Source organism: Histomonas meleagridis (genome assembly GCF_020186115.1).
Source record: "Histomonas meleagridis strain 2922-C6/04-10x chromosome Unknown contig_39, whole genome shotgun sequence".
Classification (NCBI taxonomy): Eukaryota; Parabasalia; order Tritrichomonadida; family Dientamoebidae; genus Histomonas; species Histomonas meleagridis.
This window is the reverse complement of record NW_027150882.1, coordinates 182,368-205,415: the sequence shown is the minus strand read 5'-3', so window position 1 is coordinate 205,415 and position 23,048 is coordinate 182,368. Positions and strand designations below refer to the sequence as shown.

At 29.2% G+C, this 23,048-nt stretch overlaps 5 protein-coding genes across 5 annotated transcripts; 3 read left to right on the top strand and 2 right to left on the bottom strand.

The window, feature by feature from the left end:
- Window positions 1–4,476: 4,476 nt before the first annotated feature.
- On the top strand, window positions 4,477–5,592 carry GO595_005749 (MBOAT family protein; the record flags this gene model as incomplete). Its single annotated transcript, XM_067919026.1, has 1 exon — window positions 4,477–5,592. One exon carries the CDS (start codon window positions 4,477–4,479, stop codon window positions 5,590–5,592), a length of 1,116 nt encoding a protein of 371 aa, XP_067774128.1.
- Window positions 5,593–6,319: 727 nt separating this feature from the next.
- On the bottom strand, window positions 6,320–8,071 carry GO595_005748 (adenine deaminase; the record flags this gene model as incomplete). The annotated part of the gene is made up of 1 exon (XM_067919025.1): window positions 6,320–8,071. The coding sequence occupies one exon, from the start codon at window positions 8,069–8,071 to the stop codon at window positions 6,320–6,322; it is 1,752 nt and encodes a 583-aa protein (XP_067774127.1).
- Window positions 8,072–8,150: 79 nt separating this feature from the next.
- Window positions 8,151–9,191, top strand: GO595_005747 (uncharacterized protein; the record flags this gene model as incomplete). Its single annotated transcript, XM_067919024.1, has 1 exon — window positions 8,151–9,191. The coding sequence occupies one exon, from the start codon at window positions 8,151–8,153 to the stop codon at window positions 9,189–9,191; it is 1,041 nt and encodes a 346-aa protein (XP_067774126.1).
- A 4,173-nt stretch (window positions 9,192–13,364) lies between these two features.
- Window positions 13,365–15,191, bottom strand: GO595_005746 (RasGEF domain containing protein; the record flags this gene model as incomplete). Its single annotated transcript, XM_067919023.1, has 1 exon — window positions 13,365–15,191. The coding sequence occupies one exon, from the start codon at window positions 15,189–15,191 to the stop codon at window positions 13,365–13,367; it is 1,827 nt and encodes a 608-aa protein (XP_067774125.1).
- Window positions 15,192–17,221: 2,030 nt separating this feature from the next.
- On the top strand, window positions 17,222–18,535 carry GO595_005745 (uncharacterized protein; the record flags this gene model as incomplete). Its single annotated transcript, XM_067919022.1, has 1 exon — window positions 17,222–18,535. The coding sequence occupies one exon, from the start codon at window positions 17,222–17,224 to the stop codon at window positions 18,533–18,535; it is 1,314 nt and encodes a 437-aa protein (XP_067774124.1).
- Between the last annotated feature and the right edge of the window lie 4,513 nt (window positions 18,536–23,048).

The following is a 23,048-nucleotide window of genomic DNA, read 5'->3' as shown; positions in this document are numbered from 1 at the left end:
TATAAAAATAGTTGAAAGACATTTAAGAGCAGGAATTAGCGTGAGTTGATTCGGCAAGTAAACTAGTGAAATTTTTTGTATCGTCTCAAAATTTACAACGCGCTGAAGTGGTGACCACATTAAAAGGTAATTATAAATTTTAAGAGCATATGGAATACAATCAGGAGTGGCATTGAGAGAAATGGCAATACGGTTTTGAAGAACGTCGAGTTGATCAACAAAAAAATTAATAAGATTTTGACGTCGTTGATTTGTAATGTTAGCTGAGTTATCAATTCCTTCAACAAATTCGGAAAGAAGATTAAGTGAATTAATGAATTGAGGCGTTTGAGATGGATCTGGTTGAAGAAGAGATGTACTAAATGAATTCCATTCTTCTGGCCATTCAAATAAAGCAATAGAAACGACTGTTCTAATTAAAGTTGAATGGCACATAGTGTTGGGCTCCATTTGCATTGCAATACTTAATAATGTTTCTTTAATATTATTTTTTAATTCAATATTACTTTGAATATCTTTCCAATGCTCAGGAATACTATTTGAGAGAACAGCAGCAGAGTAAAATTTTGCTGGTTCACTATTAGATTCTTGGAGAATTTTGAGAGATGTAAAAAATGAACTTTGGTCTTCATACCATTTTCGAAGATAATCAAGTGCAATTTGTTGATTAGGTCCCTGTACCATAGACTGCTCTGAAGCGGCAATAACATTTTCTGCAGAAAAATCGATAACTTCCATTTATTATGAATTTCCGAAATATTTGTTTTCATTCCATACAACTTTTGGAGCACCCCGTTTCAATTTTGTCAACATGGAAAATTTGACATCAGAAAATTCTTTTCTTATTTGGTTAATACCATTGAATATTTTGTAAGGTTTTTTTCCAAACGTACTTTGGTCCAGAAAAATTTTGATATCATTTAAAACTAGCCTAATTGAACAGCAAAGGCGAAAATTTAAAACTTCTGCACGTGGCAAACTAACAAGCTTTAAACCTAATATAGATCCAACAGAAATCGAAGAAATTAACATTAATTTAATCTCTGAGAATTTAGCAAAACTTAACAAACCAGATGAAACTTTACTTGCCAGTGCACTTGGTTTCTTTGAGCAACATCCACAATTAGTAACAGAACAGATTTTTTTTTCAATTTTGAATATTCAGCAATCAGCAAGTATACAACTACCTTTTTTGAAATGCATTAAAAGCATTGTCTATGGGAAGGAAGGGTTTTGTGATATTTTATTTCAAAAATTTTTCGTTGCACAATTTCTTGATTTAATCAAACCAAACGATTCTGATATAACTCCCATTGTTTTAGGCATCATGACAAACATGGTAAAGACATCAAATAATATTGCTTCTTTATTATTAGGAACCAACTTCTTTCAATCATTAGTTGACATTTACAATTATTTCCGAAATCCAGATGATGATATCCAGATATATTTCATTAACAGAGACCGTATTCTTGAATCTTACCTTAACGTTCTATCATCCTTTTTTTGTTGGGAATATTTTCCAGATTCAGATTTTATAATTTCATTCATCACCGAATTTCCATCTCTCATTGAAAGGAATAAATCCAGTAATTTCTACCATGAGCTCATTTTATACATACGATTTATTCGTAAAGTTTTTAAGCGGCAATTTGATTTTTTACCTTCAATACAAAGCTCTATACCATACATCATAAGTAAAATTCAACCAGACGATGCCGCTTTACAAAAAATTATACTTAAAGCACTGATAGCAGTTTCCTCTAATGAAGACGAATTTTCGTTTATCATTCTCAATTCTGGATTTGGGAACTTTTTCAATCAATTACACATTGACGATAGTCAGCTTTGTGTCAATTTGTGCATAATCCTCAGAAATTTCAGCTGTTGTAACGATCCAAATATTATCGGCTTTGTGATCGGCGGGCCGGTTTTGGAATTCCTCCAACATAATTTGGAAAATGGTTGTTTTCATGCAAGAGTAAATGCTTTGATTACAATTGTTAATTGCCTGCTATGGGAAGAATCAGATGTGAAAAAATTCATTGATGAGAATCCGAATATTTTGGAAACTTTAGTGAATTTCTTATCTGATAGCATAGGCTATGAATGTAGGAATTCGACATTGTTGCTTATTGATAAAATAGTAAGAATTGGAGAACAAACATCTCGAAAAATTTATACGAAAAACGAATACGTGTGCTCACTGTGCCAAAGCGGAATTATGGAAGCGTTGGATGAGATCATTCAGTTGAATGAAGAAGATTGCGAATTGTGTCAACAAATATATAATCTAATCAATGAATCCATAATTTATGATAATATGGCAAAAAATGAATAACTTTCTTAAACATATGTTTTTATTATAATAAACAATATATAATAGATATTTATATGAAAAATTTATGTGTAATTTTCGTTTAAATAACATTTATTAATTCTATAATGTTTTTCCTTCTGTTTAATTTTACATATTAATGACGCTTTTTTTGAATAAAACTTTCAGTACTCTTATCATTTCATTCTGATTTTACAAATTTTCTTATCAAATTCGAAAAAATAAAAAAAAAATCATACAATATATTTAATAGTATATTTTACATCCCGGCATCCATCTATGTTTCAATGTCTATGAATTTAATTTTATTCTCTTTAAACAGATTATGTTAATAATAAAACATTAAGCATAATTAAATTTGTAATCGAAATTCTACTATATTTTTTTTAATTAATTATTTAAATAAAGCGATTTATTCCAACAAAACAAATCAATAAAAAATATTTTATTAAGCAAAATTACACATACCTGAGTTTGAGTATCTATTAATAAAATTCGTTATATCTGAATCTGTTGATAATTCCAAAGGAGTTTTAAATCAAAATAAAAAACGCCAAAACAATCAAACAAATATTCAGTAATAAAACAAATGAACAGCTTTAATTGACAAATCAACTTTACCTGTCTGTAATAAAACTTCAACAATTTCTTTGTTTTTATTCATCACAGCTATATGCATTGGTGTATTAAATATAAACACAAAACTCCAAAACAATAAAATAAATATCCGAATCTTTGCAGTTCACATCAATCTTTGGTGATTGAAGAAGTGTTTTAACCATTTGTACATTCCCTTTATGAACTGCAAGATGTAAAGGCATGCAATTACCAAATTCATGAAACATTAATAATGATGTTTCAAAAACAAAATCTTTACAGTTCACATTTACTCTTTTATCACTAAGAAGTAACTTAACAACTTCTATCTGATTGTTTTCGACAGCAAAATGTAATGGAGTCCATTAAAAAGTAAATAAATACCAAATATTAAAAATAAACAGTTTAAAAGTAAATAAAATTCCATCAATGGAATTAATATCTAATCCTTTCTCAATAAGAAATTTGACTAATTCACAATTGCCTCCTTCGGATGCAATGTGAAGAAATGTCCTATTGTATTGGTCTCGTTCATTTATGTCAAAGCCTTTGTTGTCAAGCAGCCATTTAAAGATTTCGAATCGTCCATATTTGGCTGCAATTTGTAGGGAACTTGTAAACTGAACACCTTTCTCATCAAGCTTTTGAATGATTTCCATGCTTCCTCCAGCTACTGCAAAATGACAAATTGGAGTTTCGGCTTCATCTAACTTATTGATATCAGCACCAATTTCAAGTAAATAATTGAAGCACTTCACTGCGCGTTGAAATGCTGCTACTGAAAGAAGAGTTGGTGAATTTGTTAGGATATCAGGAAGATCATCACTCATTATCCAAAAAAATTGTTGATTTGGATCTAAACCTTTTTCTATTTCTGATTTTAGAGAATCACAATCATCAGCAATTAAATAGTTTAGGATTAATTGTTCATTCACATCAATGTTTTTAGACATAAGAAATGATTTTTCCCGCCACTTTTATTTAGGTAAAGTTAACAATTTCGTATCGTTTTCTTGCTTTTGTAAATTTTTTATCTTTTTATGTTTGCTTTTTTTCATATTTAATAAGTAAGATAACAAATGGTTTCTAAAATATTGCTGGAAAATGATAAGGATATCTCCATTTAATGAAAATTTTCTTTCTGCAGAAAAAATGAGATCAAAAAATTGTGCAAAGTAATAGAATAGTTTATTACCACTTTTTGAAATACAGTCAGATGAGTGCGGTTTTAACCGTTTGTTTCTTTGATATCAATGGAATCAACTGAAGTGCAAAAATCATTTGTAGAAAAGTTTATTGAAGTTTATGAATTTATAGGACCTGTATTTTGGCTTTGCATCATGACAATGAGCTTAATGCCTCTATATCGTTGGGTATTACCACGTATCAAATCAAGGATTATTCATTCTCTATTCCATATTATTACTGGTGTTATTCTCAGCCGGATCTTATACAAAAATGATTTTATCATTCCAATTGTAATTACTTTTTTCACTTATTTTATTTTGGACAAAAATCCATATGTTGTTTCTTTCATTGCAATGGGCATAAACACTGCTGTTAATCTTTATCAAAAACTCAAAGCATGTGAATCATGGGATTTTGAAGTTACAGCCATTGTTATGATTTTATTTAATCGAATTGTTATAACAACTTTTAATCTTTATGATGGTCGCCAGATCAAAGAAGGCAAAACTATAAAACGAGAATTTGCGAAGCGCCTTGCACTTGAAAAAAAGCCATCACTTATTGATTGGTTTGCATATTGTCTCACGCCCATGGGCGGTAACTCTGGCCCGGCCTTTGAGTTCAAGATCTTTGATTATATTCTTACTGTTGGTAACCGGCCCAAGATCTCAGCCAATTCCAAATCACGCAAATATTCTATTGAACGCTTCTTTTCAAGTATTTTTTGGTCAATCTTTAATCTTCTTTTCATGAGCAAATTCCAAATTTCCTTTTATTCGCAACCATGGTTTTTGCGCCAAAATGTGTTTATCCGTTTCTTACTCTCCATAATATGTACAATTGGACAATTGTGTCGATATTATCCTGCATGGCATCCAGTAGAATCGGCCATATATGAAACAGGTGTTTGTGAAACTCCATTAGTTGAAGATTTTTATGACTGTTCGAATATGGGTCTAATACAATTGCTTAAGACACCATCTGTAGGTGCATGGCTTCAAGTATGGAACCATACATCACATATATTCTTTAAGCGATATTTATTTTATCAATTAAAGGATAATGGATTCAGTTACACGTTCTCGCATCATTCTGTCTTCGTCGTATCTGCGCTTTGGCATGGCTTTGACCCTGTTTACTTGATGTTGCTTCCTGAAGTTGTCAGCTCGTCGGTTGCCGATCAATTGATTCAGAAATATTTCCAGCCGAATTCGAGCTCGAAAATAAGTTTTGCGTTGTACCACTTTTGGAAAATCGCATCAATGTCTAACGCTACTTCTACTTTTTGGTATAGAACTTTTGATTCCTTCTTTTTTGTGAGAAAAAGTATTGGCTACTTGGGCACGATTATGTCGTTTTCAATGTTCATCATAATGAATGTATATGCGTGGCTAATGGGAAAAAAGAATAGCTCTGGCAAAAGTAATTATGTGAAAACAGAAAATGTAAAAGGAAACAAAAAAAAATAACTAAAATACGGGAAATATAGTCAAAAATTGTTTTTGCTAATGTAATCTTTGAAATTATTGTCTTAGATATTAAAAAATTCTTTAAGACGTATCACTTAAACATTATTATGCTGAGATGTAAATGTAAGTGTTATCTAAAACAGTTTTTTAATACTATGATTGGTTGAAACCGGAAATGAATTAAACTAAAATGACGATGAACTATGAGAATTAAAACTTTCTTGTTTAAATATTAATATTCAGCATAGATATGAAAGGATGATAAACAAAATACCAAGGTTTAATAGAGACTAACATAAAAATACTAAAATATATTTCAAATTATTATGATAAATATAAAATTATCAAAATATATTCCAAATTATTACAACAAATTAAAAATAGATATATTTATTTACATCAATTCCTTATTATTTAAAAGTATTTTTGCGTTTATATATTTCCTAATTAAATCAGAAACTAACTAAATAATACTGTAAAATTGCTTATGGAATTTGTTGACATACTATTACACTTTTTTTTTTTTTATAAGTATCAAGCCTTATAATGCAGTATATATTCATTAAAAGGACATTCATTGATAATTACATTATTTGGATAGAATTCATCACAGAAATACCTTTATAAAATTGTAATTAAAAAAAAATCAACATATAAGAATTATGAAATATTTCCAAATGAATCACACAAATTTAATTACATGTAATTCTTCTAAAGTTTTTTTTACTTAAATATATTTTTGCTTTGTCACATCAAACACACCACTTGTAGTTATTCTTAATGTTGGAATTACTGGCAATGACATAAAAGACAATGTCATAAACGGCGCCACACCTTCATTTACGCCCAATTTCTTAGCAGCTTCAAGTGCGCTTTCTAATTTTTCATTTACTTCAGTCAATGATTCATTGCTCATCAAACCTGCAATCGGCAAAGGCACTTCAGCGATAACTTCGTCATTTTTCACCACGGCTATTCCACCAGCCATCGCTCTAACTTTATTTGCAGCCAAAGCCATTGATTTCTCGTCAGCACCAACGACAATTATATTATGTGAATCATGAGCAACACTTGTTGCTACAGCGCCAACTTTCAATCCGTAGCCATTTATATAGCCAATTCCGACATGGCCAGTGTTATGATGCCTTTCTATAACAGCAATTTTCAAAATATCTTTAGTAACATCAATTTCAGATGCAAAACCACAATCATTTGTAATTAACTCGTTATTAATTATACCGATTATTCCATGTTTTTGATTTTCATCTTGGAAATCTTCTTTTTTCAATTCGTTTAAGTTCATTGTGTTTAATGTCTTGTCGATTAATTTCTCATTAACTTTAGGGATAGTAATGGAATTAATTAATTTACCATTTTCGGACATTAAAGTTCCGTTTTTATATACACGATGAACATCATATTTATCATTAATTAAAATCAAATCGGCTATGTAACCAGGTGCTATTGCACCACGATCATTAAGATTAAAATGTTTTGAGATATTATAACTTGATGCCTTTATAGCTTGGATTGGATCAGCTCCAAGTGAAATAGATTTCTTTAAAATATAATCAATGTGTCCCTTATTAATTAAATCATTCGGATGTTTATCATCAGTACAAAATGCACAATGATTCGAATATGGTAATTGTAATAATGAAACTAAAGATGAAAGATTATGTGCTGCAGTTCCTTCACGTATCATAATTATTTGACCTAAACGTAGTTTCTCTTTAGCTTCTTCAATTGTAGAACATTCATGATCACTTCTAATTCCAGATGCTACATAAGCATTTAATGAGTTACCATTTAAACCTGGCGCATGTCCATCGATTGGACAGTTATGCTTTTGTGCAATGATAATCTTTAAGAGATCATTTACAGAACCATTAACAACACCAGGATAATTCATGAGTTCGGCTAAGCCTAATACTCGTGGTTTAGTTAATAATGATTCAATAATAGTATGATCAAGAATGGCACCAGACTCATCTTCTGAAGTAGCTGGCACACAACTTGGAATCATTATAAAAACATCAATTGGTAAATTTGTGGTGGACTCAATCATATATTGAATACCGTCAACACCCATAACATTGGCGATTTCATGCGGATCAATTATAACAGTAGTCGTACCATGTGGAAGTACTGCCATGGAAAATTCGGATGGTGCTACTAAAGAACTTTCTAAATGAATGTGGCCATCAATAAATCCTGGAAGTATTCTATAACCTGTTGTATCATATTCTTCAATACCAGAATAATTACCAATACCTGCTATTTTACCACCTGAAATTGCGATATCACCTTTACAATATTCGTCAGTAAAAACATTTAAGTATTCACAATTTTTAAGAACAAGATCAGCAGGACATCTACCCATAGAAACATCAATCATATGAAGCATCTTTTTTAAACTTTCATCATTAAGAGAGGCACCTTGATCTGATGATGGTGGGTTTGATTTATTAGAATCCATAAAATAAAATAATTTAGAACCAAAAATAAACGTCTTTAAACGACATAAACGTTTAAACGGCTTTAGGGGTGCCCTTCAAATGAACTTCCGGCAAGCTCAGATTGCTCAATCTGAAGTTTTAATACTTATCCGTGGCTACAAAAGAACTGGAAAATCATCACTTATGAAAAGGATGGGTGGACAACAATTTTCTGAAGAATATACTCCAACTCCACTTACCCAGACATCCAAAATCAAATGGATTCCACCATCTTCCCCAGATACAATTGTTAACATTACACTAATGGATACCGTATCTATGAGTCCTGCTCTTACTACAACAACGCAAGGAGTTCCAAACGGAATTATTATTCTTTATGATCCTCGAGAATCCGAGAGTGTCACCTATGCTATTAAAGTTATTGAACAAACTCAACCCAACATACCCATTGCTTTACTTACTAATTTTCAAGATGTCATTACAGCTTCTCTTCATCCCTCATTTAACAAATTTCTTAATCGTTGTTATTCCATTGAATCTTCCATGGCCACCAACCTAGGTATGTCTGAAATATCCAACTGGATTGAGATTCCATGGCGTCTTGGGATCTATCAAGCCTATCATCAATTGTTAAGTTTTTCTACAAAAGAAATTCTTCGTCTTAATTCTCTTTTCCAGCCTGGCCGTGATCCATCTGTTCGTACCTCAAAGCCTAAGAATGACGAAGATGAATTTTGGAGTGATGATGATAATTATGGGAAATTCCAAAGCAACAAAATCCCTGATGATTATGAGATATCTCTTTACCCCAAGGATTACAATATCAACCAAACAACACAACAGCGCGGCGAAGATGATGACCTTATGAATTCGATAATTCAATCAACATCAAATCCAAAATCAGAAGAACAGCAGAAGCCAAGCAGAAGGAAGAAGGGCCACAGATCCAAAGGAACGAGAGCACACGCGCGTAACTCTCAAAGGCAAAAGAATATGCAACCAAAAGTAATTCCGAGCGAAAACGAGATAAGAATTCAACAGCAGCAACAGCAACAGACGAATGCGAATGCAATAATGAATACGAATATGAATGCTTCGAGTGGAAGCTCAATGCAACATGTTGGATACGATAGTTTATGATAGTTGTAATATGACGTAATGAATAAATAAATTTATATAGAGTATGTAAATTGTTTTGTTGATGATAATATTACAAATATATACGATTTGGGTCAAATGATAATGCATTGTACTTTTTGGAGTGCCTGTGCTGTTAGCTATATAACGAACTGGTGCAAATGGTTTTTCATCAAGTACATATAAAATTTTTTCATTCACAATTTTAATGTCGTCGAAATCTATGGTGTCTTCTGACTCCTGGACGGTTTTTGATGTTTTGTGATTTCTAATAGATTTTGTTATTGTCTCATATGATTTGCAATTATCTTGTAAAGCAAGCTTCATTTATGTTTATATAGATTTTTTTATTTTCCCTCTGCATGTGTAAAAAAATTGCAATTTATTTCCGGTCAAGCGAAATTTGAAATCAAAAATAAAAATTAAACGGCCATTTTCACCAAATTCGACTCACAAATAAAAGAATTCATAATGATATTTATAATAAATATCAGGCATTGAGGTGCTAATTAGGTTTATTCCATGAAGATTTGAACCCACCACTCTTGATTACGACTGATTGAATTGATGACGAATCGGCAACAACTTTTTTCGCACTGATCACTCCTTTCTTTACTTCTATTTTTTGTAAAGTATTTTCATCATATTTAATATCTTTATGTTCTTTAAGAATTGTTACAATTTCTTGATATCCATTTGAGTTTGCAATTTGAATTGCATTTCGCCCTTCATTACTTTCCGCATTGACATCAATTCCATCCTGTTCAAGAAGGAATTTAGCTACATCACAATGCCCATTAATTAATGAACCTAAGAGAGATGTTAAAAACAAATTAATGAAATTCCAAATTTCATAATTAAACAGAGAAAAAATAATATAAATATTAAAATTATTAAAAATACATTTTTCATATTTATATCAATTCCTTTATGTTCAAGCAATAATTTGGCAATTTCTAAATGCCCATTAAAACATGCAAGCATAAAAGCAGTGCCAAATATTGAAAATAAGTTCCAAATTTTATTTTTAATCCCCAAATTTTTTGTACAAAAATTGAATGTTATAAAATAATACCAATATTATCCATAACAATTCCTTCTTGTTCAAGAAGTAATTTAACAATTTCAATATTACCTACTGAACTTGCTTCCATTAAAGCATTCCAAAATTTATCAATTAAACATTACATATAAAGAATGAATAGCAAAAACTTGAAATAAACATGTAATGAAAGAAAAATACTGATTTTTCATTGATTTTAATTCCTTTTTGTTCAAGAAGTAATTCAACATATTTAACTTTATTATATTTACATGAAAGCATTAAAACAGTTTGAAAATATTCAAATAAAATCCAAATATTATATACAAATATTAAATATTTTAAATAAATTCTGGATATATCAAAAAAATATTTTTAGCATTTATATCAATTCCTTTTTGCTCAATAAGTAACTTAAATAATTCGAAATTATCAGATTCAAATGCATACATAAGTGCAAATTGAAATAATATGAATAAATTCTAACAATTGTTTTAAAACACTTTAACATCAAAATAAATATTAATATTAATAAAGAAATATCTTTTATATTTAAAAGAATCCCTTTTTGTTCAAGAAGAATTTTAACTATTTCCAAACTTCCTTGTTTACATGCATAAATGAGAGCTGTTCTAAATAATTTAAGTTATTTCCAAATTTTATAATGAAATATTAAGTTAAAAATTTAATCATTAAAATAACAAATTAAATATCTTGTAAGTTAACATCATTTTCACCAAGGCTTAAGATTAATTGAACAATTTCTTTATTATTTTTATCACATGCCATCATTAAAGGTGTGATAAATAAAATGAATTTACTCCTAATCTTGAAATAAAACATCGGAAATAGGAAATTAACTTTAAATCAAATTTTAAAATATTTTCTGTATTAATAATAATTCCTTTATGCGAAAGTAATAATTTTGTAATTTCTATGTAAACTTTATCAACTAGTGTTAATTCTAGAGCTGTTAAGCTAAAACTATTTTGTATATTCACATCAATTTCATTATGCGCAAGAAGTAATTGAACTATTTCTGTATGACCATTTGAAGATGCCCACATAAGTGCTGTATAAAATTATTTGAACTATTTCCAAATATTATTTAAAAACATCAAATTATTATAATAAATTTTATATATAACAAATAAATATCTTTATCATTTATATTAATTCCTTTTTGTTCAAGAAGTAATTTTACTATTTCAGTATGACCAAGTTTAGATGCAGTAATAAGTGGTGTTTTAAATACTTTGATTAAATTCCAAAAAACATTTAAAAACGTCAAATTGCTTATTTAAATTTTAATTAAAATAAACAAGCATTTTTAACATTCACATTCACACCATTTTGATCAAGAATAAATTTTGTAATCTCATAATTATTAAATTCACAAGAACATAATAATGGTGTATTATATATTAAAAAGAAATTCTAAATTTCTAATTTAAACATTCAATAAACAAAACAAATATTAAATTAACATCAAAAATATCATAAATATTAATATCAACTTCACCTAATGAAAGAATATATTTAATAACTTCAATATTTTGTGATGAAATCGAATAAGAAAAAGCTTCTCTTGGAACTTTTCTACCTTGTAAAATATACTTTATTAAAAACAAATTACCACTTGTAATTATTTCTTCCATAATATCACCTTTGATTTCAAGTCCTTCATTTAATAAAAACTCAAATATTTCAAAGTTATTTGATCGAATACATTTCAGTCCTAATTGATGTAATTTATCTTCAGAATTTTGTGGAGTTTGTCTCGCAAAGCTACTTAAGCCAATTTTACGAGTTCCAAAATTAAAATTACTTTTAAATGAAAATGATTTTAAATTAGTTGTTAGTCCTTTAGAAACAAAACCTCTTGTCTTATTTGGTTCTGGCTTTGGGTTTTCGAATATATTAATAAACACATTATTCCTATTATATTCAATAGCTATTTCTTCTAGTTCATAAGAAGATATAATGCTTTTTTCTTGACAAAGATAAATAATTTCAATATTGCCTCCTGCAATTGCATATTTAAGAGTCATTTCTGTTTTAGCTTCATTTAATAATAAAAATTTAAAACATTTAATTGCTCCATAAAATGCAGCATAATCAATAAGTGAAATTCCTTTACATAATGAAAATAATTCATAAATCGATGTTTGAACTTTTTGATTAAAATTAAATTTCGGACTTGTGGAAATTTCTTGTAATTTATCAACATCATCATTTCGAATTATTTTTGTTATTTCATTTGGATTTCCTTCTTTAATAAGTCTTTTATGAAGCTCCCAATTGTTCTTTTTTAGTTCTTCTTCTTTAAAAACAATTTGCTGTGACAACATTGAATACTTAATTTTAGAAAGTTGTTCATGTGGCATTAAATGCATAAAATATTTTTCGTTTCGTGTTTTAACAAAATCAGCATCAATTAAATTCTCGAATACCATATTGACAAGAAGATAATTTGCTTCATTTGTCTTTATATGAAGTAAGTATTGTCGAAATGTTATAAAAATTTGTGGGTTTGTATTAAGAATTTGTTCTTCATGAGATTCAATAGATTTTAAATATGAGAAATAAATATTAGCATCAATTCTCCTAGATATAAAAGACGAGTAAACTAATAGAACAAGAACTCTGTTGAAAGATTTCTGATAATTAGGATCAAAGAATTTCATTGTAAGCTCAACAGAAATTCCAATGTTATCTAAATTAAGGTCGAAAACAATTTGTGAAATTGATTCAAGAAATTTAATTTGTAAAGTTTCTGATTCTTGGTTCTCCATTATTTGGTTGGACAAACTCGCCTTTGAAAATTGAATAATTAATATAAAAGTGCTTTCAATCCTTCGGCGAAATCTTTCATAAAAATTAATTACACTAACAATAAGTTGAATTTCCAAAAATAAACATCAAAATTACATTTAAGATTTAGCATTTCAATGATAATATCAATAATAATTATTTAATTTAAATGGCTATTGACAACATTAATTTGGTGGATATGATAATTATCTTACACAAAAAGACGACTTAATGAGCGTTCTGCTTTAAAATCCAAAAATTTTCAAACATATTACATTTCATAGAAAAATATTTTTTACAAAACAATATTACATATTGGTTCATATTCTTCCCTTCTTTCTTCTTGTTTCTCTTGTTGTCGACAACTTCATTAGAACCACGTTATCCGTTTCAGGCGGCAATTCCGTAATGATATTTTGAATTTGTTTGCATCTTTTGAAGTTGTATCTCATGTTTTGGAAGGAAGAGATTTGATCAATTAACTTTACGCATTCCGTACATTTCTTAAAGTTAATTAATCCATTGATTGTGTTTGGATATGTCTCTTGTACGTACACAAGGTCCTTTTGGAAGCATCCGATGAATGGAACGCACGGATCAACCAAAGCTGTTAACTGGGTCTGGATGAGGCTCCGATAATTGGCGTAGTTGCTTTCTACGCTACAAAGTTTTCGGAGTTGAAAAAATGTGGTTTTCGTTTTGGTGTTTTTCAACGAGATTTTTAAGGTATCTGATAGTCGTTCTATTGATCGATGCATTAGGCCAAAGACAATGCTGAACAACGCATGATAATTCTTTAATCGTAAACAATGTGATGCAACTTCAATCCAAAATGTATATACTTCAGCTCGCTTTTGAGCTGTGGTGGGCATTATAATGGTAAGCGTAGTAAAATTAGAAAAAAGATTAAAGTGATGAATCAATTTGTTGATATTTGGTGATCCACCAGTTTTATTATCGCCCCATATCATGGTTAGGACTTCAGTAGGTTTGATCTTTCGATATGTTCTGGAATGAAGTAATGCAAGTTGCCGTGCTAGCTCTTCTGGTGGTATCGATGTGACGACCCATGTGTTGGGTGGGGTCTTTGGCAAAATCATTTCGGGGTACTCCTTTTCTCTGTGAATTTTGTTAAGTTTACTCCCTTCAAATTTCTTGAGCGAACCTTCAACAATTTGACGCTGAACGCGAAGCGATTCGTCTTTTTCAATAACGTTAAGAAATGTTTTGATGGAGTTGATCATGGAATCAGTAAATTGATATTTGGTTAGAACAAGCCATTTAGATAATAAACGCGTTATTATAGCACGAACTAAGAGGAGATTTTTCTTACTGGATATATTCGAACGTGAACAATTGATATTGGCAAAAAAACGTGCAAACAAACACGCAAGAACACGGTACGGTGGTGCAAATGATGGAAATGAGATAAGAAATTTGGTTTGGAATTCAACATTTGAAACATCAGGAGTTGTAAGAGCTATGATTAATTGTGGGAAAGAGGCACAGCTAACACTGCCATTAGGCTCTAAAAAGATTTGTGATGATTCTGGAAATCGTTGAATATTAACTTGTAATATACTGTCAATTTCGGATTTGGGGAAATTCATTCCTTCTAAAACTGTGATTAATTCAGGGGTATAAGGAACATCATTATTTTTTGAAGATTCTGTTGTATTTGTTTCTACATTTTCCGAATTTTCTGATAAATTTAGTGCATCTAACTCTGCATCATCATCTAAAAATTTGATTGGAACTTGATCAAAAATTTGACATTGTTTAAAATCTTCATCATTTTCATCTTGATTATATCCAAAGAAAGCTGTTTCATCTTGATCATCATTAAGCATCAAATTTGTAGCATAAAGGTTATCAACAGATATTAAATCTACTTCACTTTCATCATCTGTTGTCACAAAACATGGACTTAAAATAGTGTCATCTATATCAGAACCACAATGGCTACCAACAATAAAATCATAAAGAGGAATTTCACCTAGTGAATGACTTTGTTTTGTGAAAAGATCGTCATCAAATGAATTACCAGGACTTCCTGAATCTATATATCCTTCACATGTCAGACTGCTTGTTTCACCTGCTGTTGCTAAAACACTACTTGGTGTGCTTTTTTTGTCTTCTTTTTGCATCCGACAGCCAAAGATATAATCCGAAGAATTCAATTAGTTTTAATCGTATGAGAACGTAAGCACATTGAAAATTGAACACGGCATTTTGATGGTGATTTGGTCGTGCTTGGTTACAGCTCTTATTCAAAAAAATAATTTCAAAAAAATTGAAACCAAGAGATTTCCGGTAAATTTTTAAAATCATTTTATAAACTATTATAAACGCTATTTTTTTCTTGGAAGTTTGCATGAAAGAACGGATTCCAGTATTGAGATAAAATTATTTCATTATTTATCGCCGAAGTGGCAAAAGTCCAGGTGTCAAATGGCAACTCACTTTTTAAATGCGTTTTTTGTAAAAATTCTCAATGTTTGTTTGGACACTGCTCTCAAAAAAAAAATCGATCTCTGTTTTTCTGTGAAAACCGTTCAAGTTTTCTTAGTTCGGTTTTTAACTTTTTGAGAAACATATAAAATGGTAAAACGGACAAAATAAATTGTTAATTTCTTTTTATCCCCGTTTTTATCTGTCACAATGGGTTTGACATTTATCACAACTAAATTGGCATTTCATTACATAGAAATAGGTAACACTTTATAAGATCACCGTTTCGAAAATGTAAAAAGATATTAAAAAGGAACTCAACAAAAACACATGAAAACAACCATTCACCTAAATGACCCATCCTTTCTTTTTGGTGGGAAATGTGTTATTTCCATGAAATCTGATGATGTTTCAGAATGTATATCTTTGTGCAAGCTTCCCGTCTTTTTAACAGTAAGCGTAACAGGGGTTGATTGCTTCTTTTTTCTTGAAACATTTTGAGCCGAAGAATTTTTGTCTAATTTTTCGAAACAAAGCGATTTTGATATTTGTTTGTTCTTTTTATTCGACGACGAAGTCAAAGAATTTTCATCACTAAAAGAAACTTTTTGGCTTGAATAAGATAAAGGTAAAGTTTCATCATCGAATGGAGGATCTTCTGTTTTAATACTATTTTGCGATGAAGAAAATTTATTTTTACTTTTTGAACTTTGGCTTTCGTTATTTATTTCTTTAATTTTGTTGTTTTTATCGATTTTTTGTTCTAATTCACCAAATTTTGTTTTCATGAAGTCGTACATCTCATTGATTGAATGTGGTTCATTTTGATCAAGATTAACATAATCATTGGATGTAACATATGAAATGATTGGTTTATATTTTGAATAAACTTCTTTTTGTTCATTATTTTGATTTTCATTTTTTATTTCTTTTTTCTTTCCGATTTTTCTTTTTGTTTTCTTTTCTTCGGATTTGTTTTCGCTACTTTCAACAATACTCATTTCAGATTCACTTGATGTGTGTACAACAGTGGTGTGTTTATTATAAATATGGCTTTCGAGATAACTTAAGGAACGAAAATATTTATGACAATCAGGACAAACAAAGCATTTTTTAATTTTTGGTTTGGAACTGTTAACTAAATTTAATTTGTGAATGTGAAATTCTAGAGACTTTTTTTGATTTTCTATGATATTGATGCGATTAATTAATACTTTAATTGATTTCTGCAATAAAATTAATAAATGAGAAAATTGTTGGACAGTGGCTGAATGAAAAATTCTTGCATTTAAAAATGTTTGAAAAAAAGGAAAAAGTGGAGAATTCTTATCATAAACTAATTTTGAATTGACATCAACTGCATCAGAAACAGACCAATCAAACGCAGGCTCAGTGCTTCCTGTTTCAAAAAACTGAGATGTTTGAGTTGGAGAATACAAATTATAAGTATTTTCCCATAAATTCATTCTCCATGAAGAAAATACGTTAAAATAAAATCCCGCCGAAAAAAAAAATCTTCATTAAACTCAATGTTTTTCTAATTTTTACCAATATTTTCTTCAAAAACAGAAAATACTAAAAATTTATGAGTATTTAGTAAGTGAAATATATATAAAAAAAACTTCATAACATAGGAATTAACCAGATTGGTGAACAATAAAAACCGATGGGCTAAAATCCAAATTTTATCCGTTCAAAAATATGACATGTTATGTGAAAAGCGATCATGATACCAAATATGAATGCAATTTTCGTGAATGTACTCGAAGTAAAAGGACTTAAGCACGTCGAAGGAAATCCTTTCAACCTACAAATGAAACTCACAAAGGATGAGACAGAACCAACATCAGGTGATTTAAAAGATATTGGAAATTGCATTTACGATTCTGATGTGACATGGAAATTTCAGTACAGTAATGCTAGGGCAACAGCTCTTTGTATTTCGCTTAATTACAAACAAAGTAACATTGCAAATTTAACACTTCCATTAAAATGGTTCCAAGTTAATACTGTTGTTACATATGAGTTCCCTTTCAAGATTGCACCTGGAATCATAAACCGTACACAGTTAATGATTACACTTCGAATTCATTTATCAGAAAATCATCAAGCTGCTTTTGATGCACCAAACGGCAAGATATATATTGTTCCTGGGTGGAAAGTAACATCAAAATTTGTAGATCCTGAAACGGCACCTAAACACAAACAATCAATTCAACAAGTGCCTGTACAACAAGCGCCTCCTCCTCCTCAATCATACTACAATCCACCGCCACCGCCACCACCGCAAACACCACAAGGTCTTCCACCTGTCACACAGATTTCACCCAATCAATTCATTCAACCACCAATTCCATACGATGATTATTCATCAGATTCAGACTCAGACTCAGATTTTGAAAATGTTGTTCCAATGTACTATCCCGAGAAATCATATTCATTCCAAATGTTTTCTCCATATGTTCAACATTATGCACCAGTTCAACCAAATCAAGTTTATATCGTACAACACCAACACCAAACATATCAATACACTACTCCAACTCAATATGCGCCACAGCCTCCACCAAATTATGGCTACCAACAATATGCTCCTCCTCAATCACCAGTTCAGCCACCTCCCCAAAACACTCAACAAAACCCACCACCAAAGCCCGCGCCAACAATAGAGTCGAAGCCTCCATCGCACCCCGAACATGTTAACATTCCTCCGCCAATGACATCAAATTACGTTGAGCCGAAACAACAGAGACCGTTAGTGTCAAAGCCCTCACAAATTTCACAGCACATTCAAAAAGCTCAACGGGTCGAAAATCAAAAAGAAGACATTTCATTAGGCGTGCCAACAGTTGATGCACCAGATGACTTACCAATATCAAATGTGAGTAATGAGTTGTCTGATAAGGATTTGAAGCCATTGGTAGTTGGAAGTGGTGAATCACCAAAGAAATCAAAGCAAGTTGATGAATCATCAAATGATGTTCTTGTTAAAGAAAAGGAAACAGAGGGAAGCTTTTTACCACAATATCCCACAGAGTAAAAAAAAATTTCTTTTTGCAAAGTTTGATTAATAAACAAATTTTTTTGGACATTTTTGCAATATAAAAAGATTTTATTGTTTTGATATTAAAACTTGTTTCCTTTTTTATATTGGATTATTGTTCAATTTTAGATGCAAATATGCAATTACATAAATTAAAATTTTCCAAATTATTTTGTTTAATATGAAAACCTGTTAAAACTAATTCAAAAAAAAAAAAAAAAAATATTAAATTTGTTGTTTTATTGAAATGTGGAAATTTTTGTGCAAGAAATATTAACACCATATATAATTCAGTATGTTTTTTGACTGGTGCAAAATTCTTGCTGCCTAGAATATCGAAGTTTATCTTGAGGAATTAATTATTTGAAATGATTTTTAGAAAAAATGTATAAATATCTTAAACATTAATAATAAATTATATTTTGTTAAAGAAGCACATGACCGATTTATGTGTAACCTTTTTCCATTGCAAACATTAATGATGAAATTTCACATTTTTTAACGGTTGTTTTGGGAAATTGCATTCAAAATTCAATACATTTGTCTGTTAATTGTGTTGGAAAAAACTTTTTGAGCGTTTTTTATTCAAAAATCTGTTATTTGGTATTTATGAACGATGTCATCTTCTTTCTTTCATTTTTTTGGCTGTTTCCAGGATTGAAACGAGGGAATTTTCTGTCACTTTTTATAAAAACATTGTGTTACAGCATTGTGAACATCTTCCGATCGCAAAAACAATAAAACGCATACCAGCAAAAGTTTAACCAACGAAACCACGAAAAGGCGAAGCGATTGAAGCTCTCTGTATCGTTTTTGACTGATTTATTAACAAGTTTCCCAAGTTTTCTCACGAATGTCTTTTTTCTTCTTGGCTTTCCCCATGTATTTCTTTTGCTTATTACAAATTTCTCCAGAAAATTCAGGTTCAAAGATTTTTCTTGATCAATTATCTATTTTCCAAACTCTCAGGCAATTGCCTTTCCTTACTTTAGAATCCAAAATGGATATTTACTTTATATTTTCATGTCATAACAAAGAGAATGTATCTAGCAAAGTAACAAACTTTGTTATGCTAAAAGATAGTGAATCAAATCCATTTAACATCAGCCCAAGAAAACATCAGTTTCATTTCCCTTTGTTAACATTACCTTTTTCATATGTTAAACATTATTTCAGATTCTTTTCTTTAGTATTTAATCATTTTTCATTAAATGCTCATACACCAATTTCTCTGAATAATTGTTTCATGAAGAAAATGTTCAAATTCAATGAAACTGTACAAGTTCTAATGCAGAACTTTTTTATTTTGGGGTTTTTCTTATTTTATGAAATTAAAGTTTTAATTAATAAATTTAAAACAAGCGAAAATAAAAAACATAAAAATGTTTTAATTTTTGTTGTGTTTTTCATGAATTCTTTTCAAATATTTTATACTGATAATTCAACATTAACAATAATAAATGAAAATGATTTTAGTGATATTAATGAATCTAAAGATAACACTAAATTTATAATTATCAGTGAAGGAATTTATACGATTCCAGGTAATTCATTTTCAGAATGGTCATCCGTTATTTCAGTTAATTTTGGAAATTCAGTATCAGATATTGGAGTTTATGTGTTTTCTTCATGTTCACATTTAGAAATGATTATTTTTGGAGATAATGTTACAACTATTGGACAATCATCATTTTCATTATGTTCATCAATCAAAAACATTACAATTCCAAATTCAGTTACAACAATTGACAATTTTGCATTTTCATCATGTTCTAATTTAAGAATATTAACACTTGGCTATGGAATAAACGAAATTGGAGGTTCAGCATTTAGTAATTGTTATGCACTTGAATGTATTTATATCGAAACAGAATTTATTTATTATGATTACACAGTTATTATTTATTCGACATATTACAATTATTATTCGAATTTCTTTACATTTATTTATCAAAATGAAATTCAGACAAATGATAATAAAACAACAATTATCATAATAATCGTTTGTGTTGTTGTTATTGTTATTATAATTTTATTACTTGTGATATTATTGATTCGAATTAAAAATAAAAAAGAAGAAATTGATGAAAATGAAATATCAGAACAACAAAATGATAATCAAACTGCAAACACATTCGCAACAGGAATATCTATCTCAAATATTGAAGAAGATCCTTTTGCAGATGATTTTAAAGAAGAAAAATTTATTCAACAAATGTAATTTAGATAAATATATACCATATAAGTAATAAAATATCGTATATTCTAAATGAAATTTTTTTTTCGTGTCATCTTTTTCGAAAAGGTTTTTTTGAGAAACTTTTAATAAAGTATTTAAACGAACGACTTTTACACTTGTTTTTGATCGTGAATTTCACTTTTTGTATAATTTCCACTTTTTAAATCAGTTTTTATCGTTGCGTGTTAAACTCTTAAACAGCTACACATTGACAATTATTGAGAACCTATTGTCGTAAACCATGACAACTGAGTGGACCGTTAAAAAATATCTTGAAAAAGTGCTTTTATTTCAATACTTTATGTGAATACGATTAAAATATACTGATTTTTCTTCGACAGAAACATATTTCAAAAATTAATTTATAAACTAATATATGAGATTAAAAATATAACTATTTACGCATACTATAATTTCTTAAAATAATTAGAAATTATAAGAAAAATCGATCCGAGCATGTCCTGTATTTGTATGCCAAGTTATTGATTAAACACAGTTTTGGAAGTATATGTAGAATAAGTGCTGCTTGACGCTAAATAAAGACCATGTTTTTTTAGTTAAGTAAAAAACATGTTCTATTCCATATTTTCGTTTCGCACTTGGACTTTTGCAGGCAAAATTGGAGTCCGTTAATCATATGAATGAAAAACTATCACTTGAAGAAAAAAGACTTCAAAACTCAATGCAAATATATAAAAATAGGAAAGATGTATTGTCGATAAGAAAAGAACTATATTCTTTGGTAAGCGATAAAGAATATTGGGATACTTTTTCATCGTTTATTTGTGGTAAATGCTCAAAAACAAAGTTTGATGATGTAATGGAAATATATCTTGATAACAGCAAAGCAAAGTATCTCCATAATGAATTAATTCGAGCAATCATATATAATGCGCATTTTTCAGTAATTCCACCACCAAATGTTGAGCTTCCGCCAAGAGAAAGAGCTCCAATCAAGAAGAAAAAAACACAACCAAATTATCAAGAATTTCCTGTAACTCAATTAAAATCTTTCTTTGTTTCAGATCTAGGACATTTACCTTCACTTAACCAACTTAAGTCGATAATCTCTGGGAGATTAAATAAGGAAACGATAACTTTTGATGAAAATTCAATGATCTTAATTTTAGATTTCTTACGTCGGTTCATTAGTTTAATTCTCAAAAAATCAACAGAGCTTAATGGTGGAATGTATTCGAGTGATCAAAGCATTCCTGTGAGTACAATTTTACATACAATACTTTCCTATAATACGTTGAATTCTCTTATTTCATCTCGAACCATTTCAAAGTTTTCTTGTATTTCATGAACATATGTTATAAATAAAATGTTTTGTTTAAAATTCATTTGTGGATGACTTTGTTTGTATGTATATGAAAATTATTTCGAATACATGAAATAAGTAAAATGAAAAATAAAATAAAATATTTTATAAGTGATTTTTATTCACTTAAGTTTCTATTTTTAAATACTTTCATTTAATTTGTGATTATTAAGTAACTCAACAATTTCTTCGTGACCATTTGTTTCTGCAAACATAATTGCTGTTTCGAATAATTCGAATATATTCCAAAAAATGTATACATAAATCAAAACATGAAAATAAATAAAAAATTTAAATATACTTCATTACTCACGTTGATATCAATTCCATCTTGTTGAAGAAGTAATTTTACTATTTCGGTATAACCATTAAAACATGCCAACATGAGTGCAGTCATAAATAAAATAAACAATTTCCAAACAAAATTATCAAATAAAAAATAATTTATACAAACAATTGTTTGAACATTTAGTTCAATGTTTCCTTTCTCAAGAATTAATTTAACCATTTCTAAATTATGATAACACACAGCAAGGATAAGTGGTGTATTAAAAGATATAAATTATTATTAAATAAAATCAATAAATTTCATATAAATCAAAAAAATTTCATACAAAACAAATAAATATCTTTAGCATTAATATCAATTCCTTCTTGTTCTATAATATATTTCTCAAGTTCAATGTTGTCAGATTCGATTGAATAGTTTAATATATCTTTTGGAATTTGATAATTTTGAAGAAAATGTTTCGTAAGAAATATATTTCCAAGTTTCGCTGATGTATTAATGATATCATCTTGAATTTTCATTCCTTTCTCTTCTAAAAATCTTAAAATTTCATAGTTATAATATATAATACAGTGACATCCTATTTCTTCGATATTATTAATTTCTTCAACTTGGTTTTCATAAAGATATTTAAAAACATCATTTTTATAAAACTTAA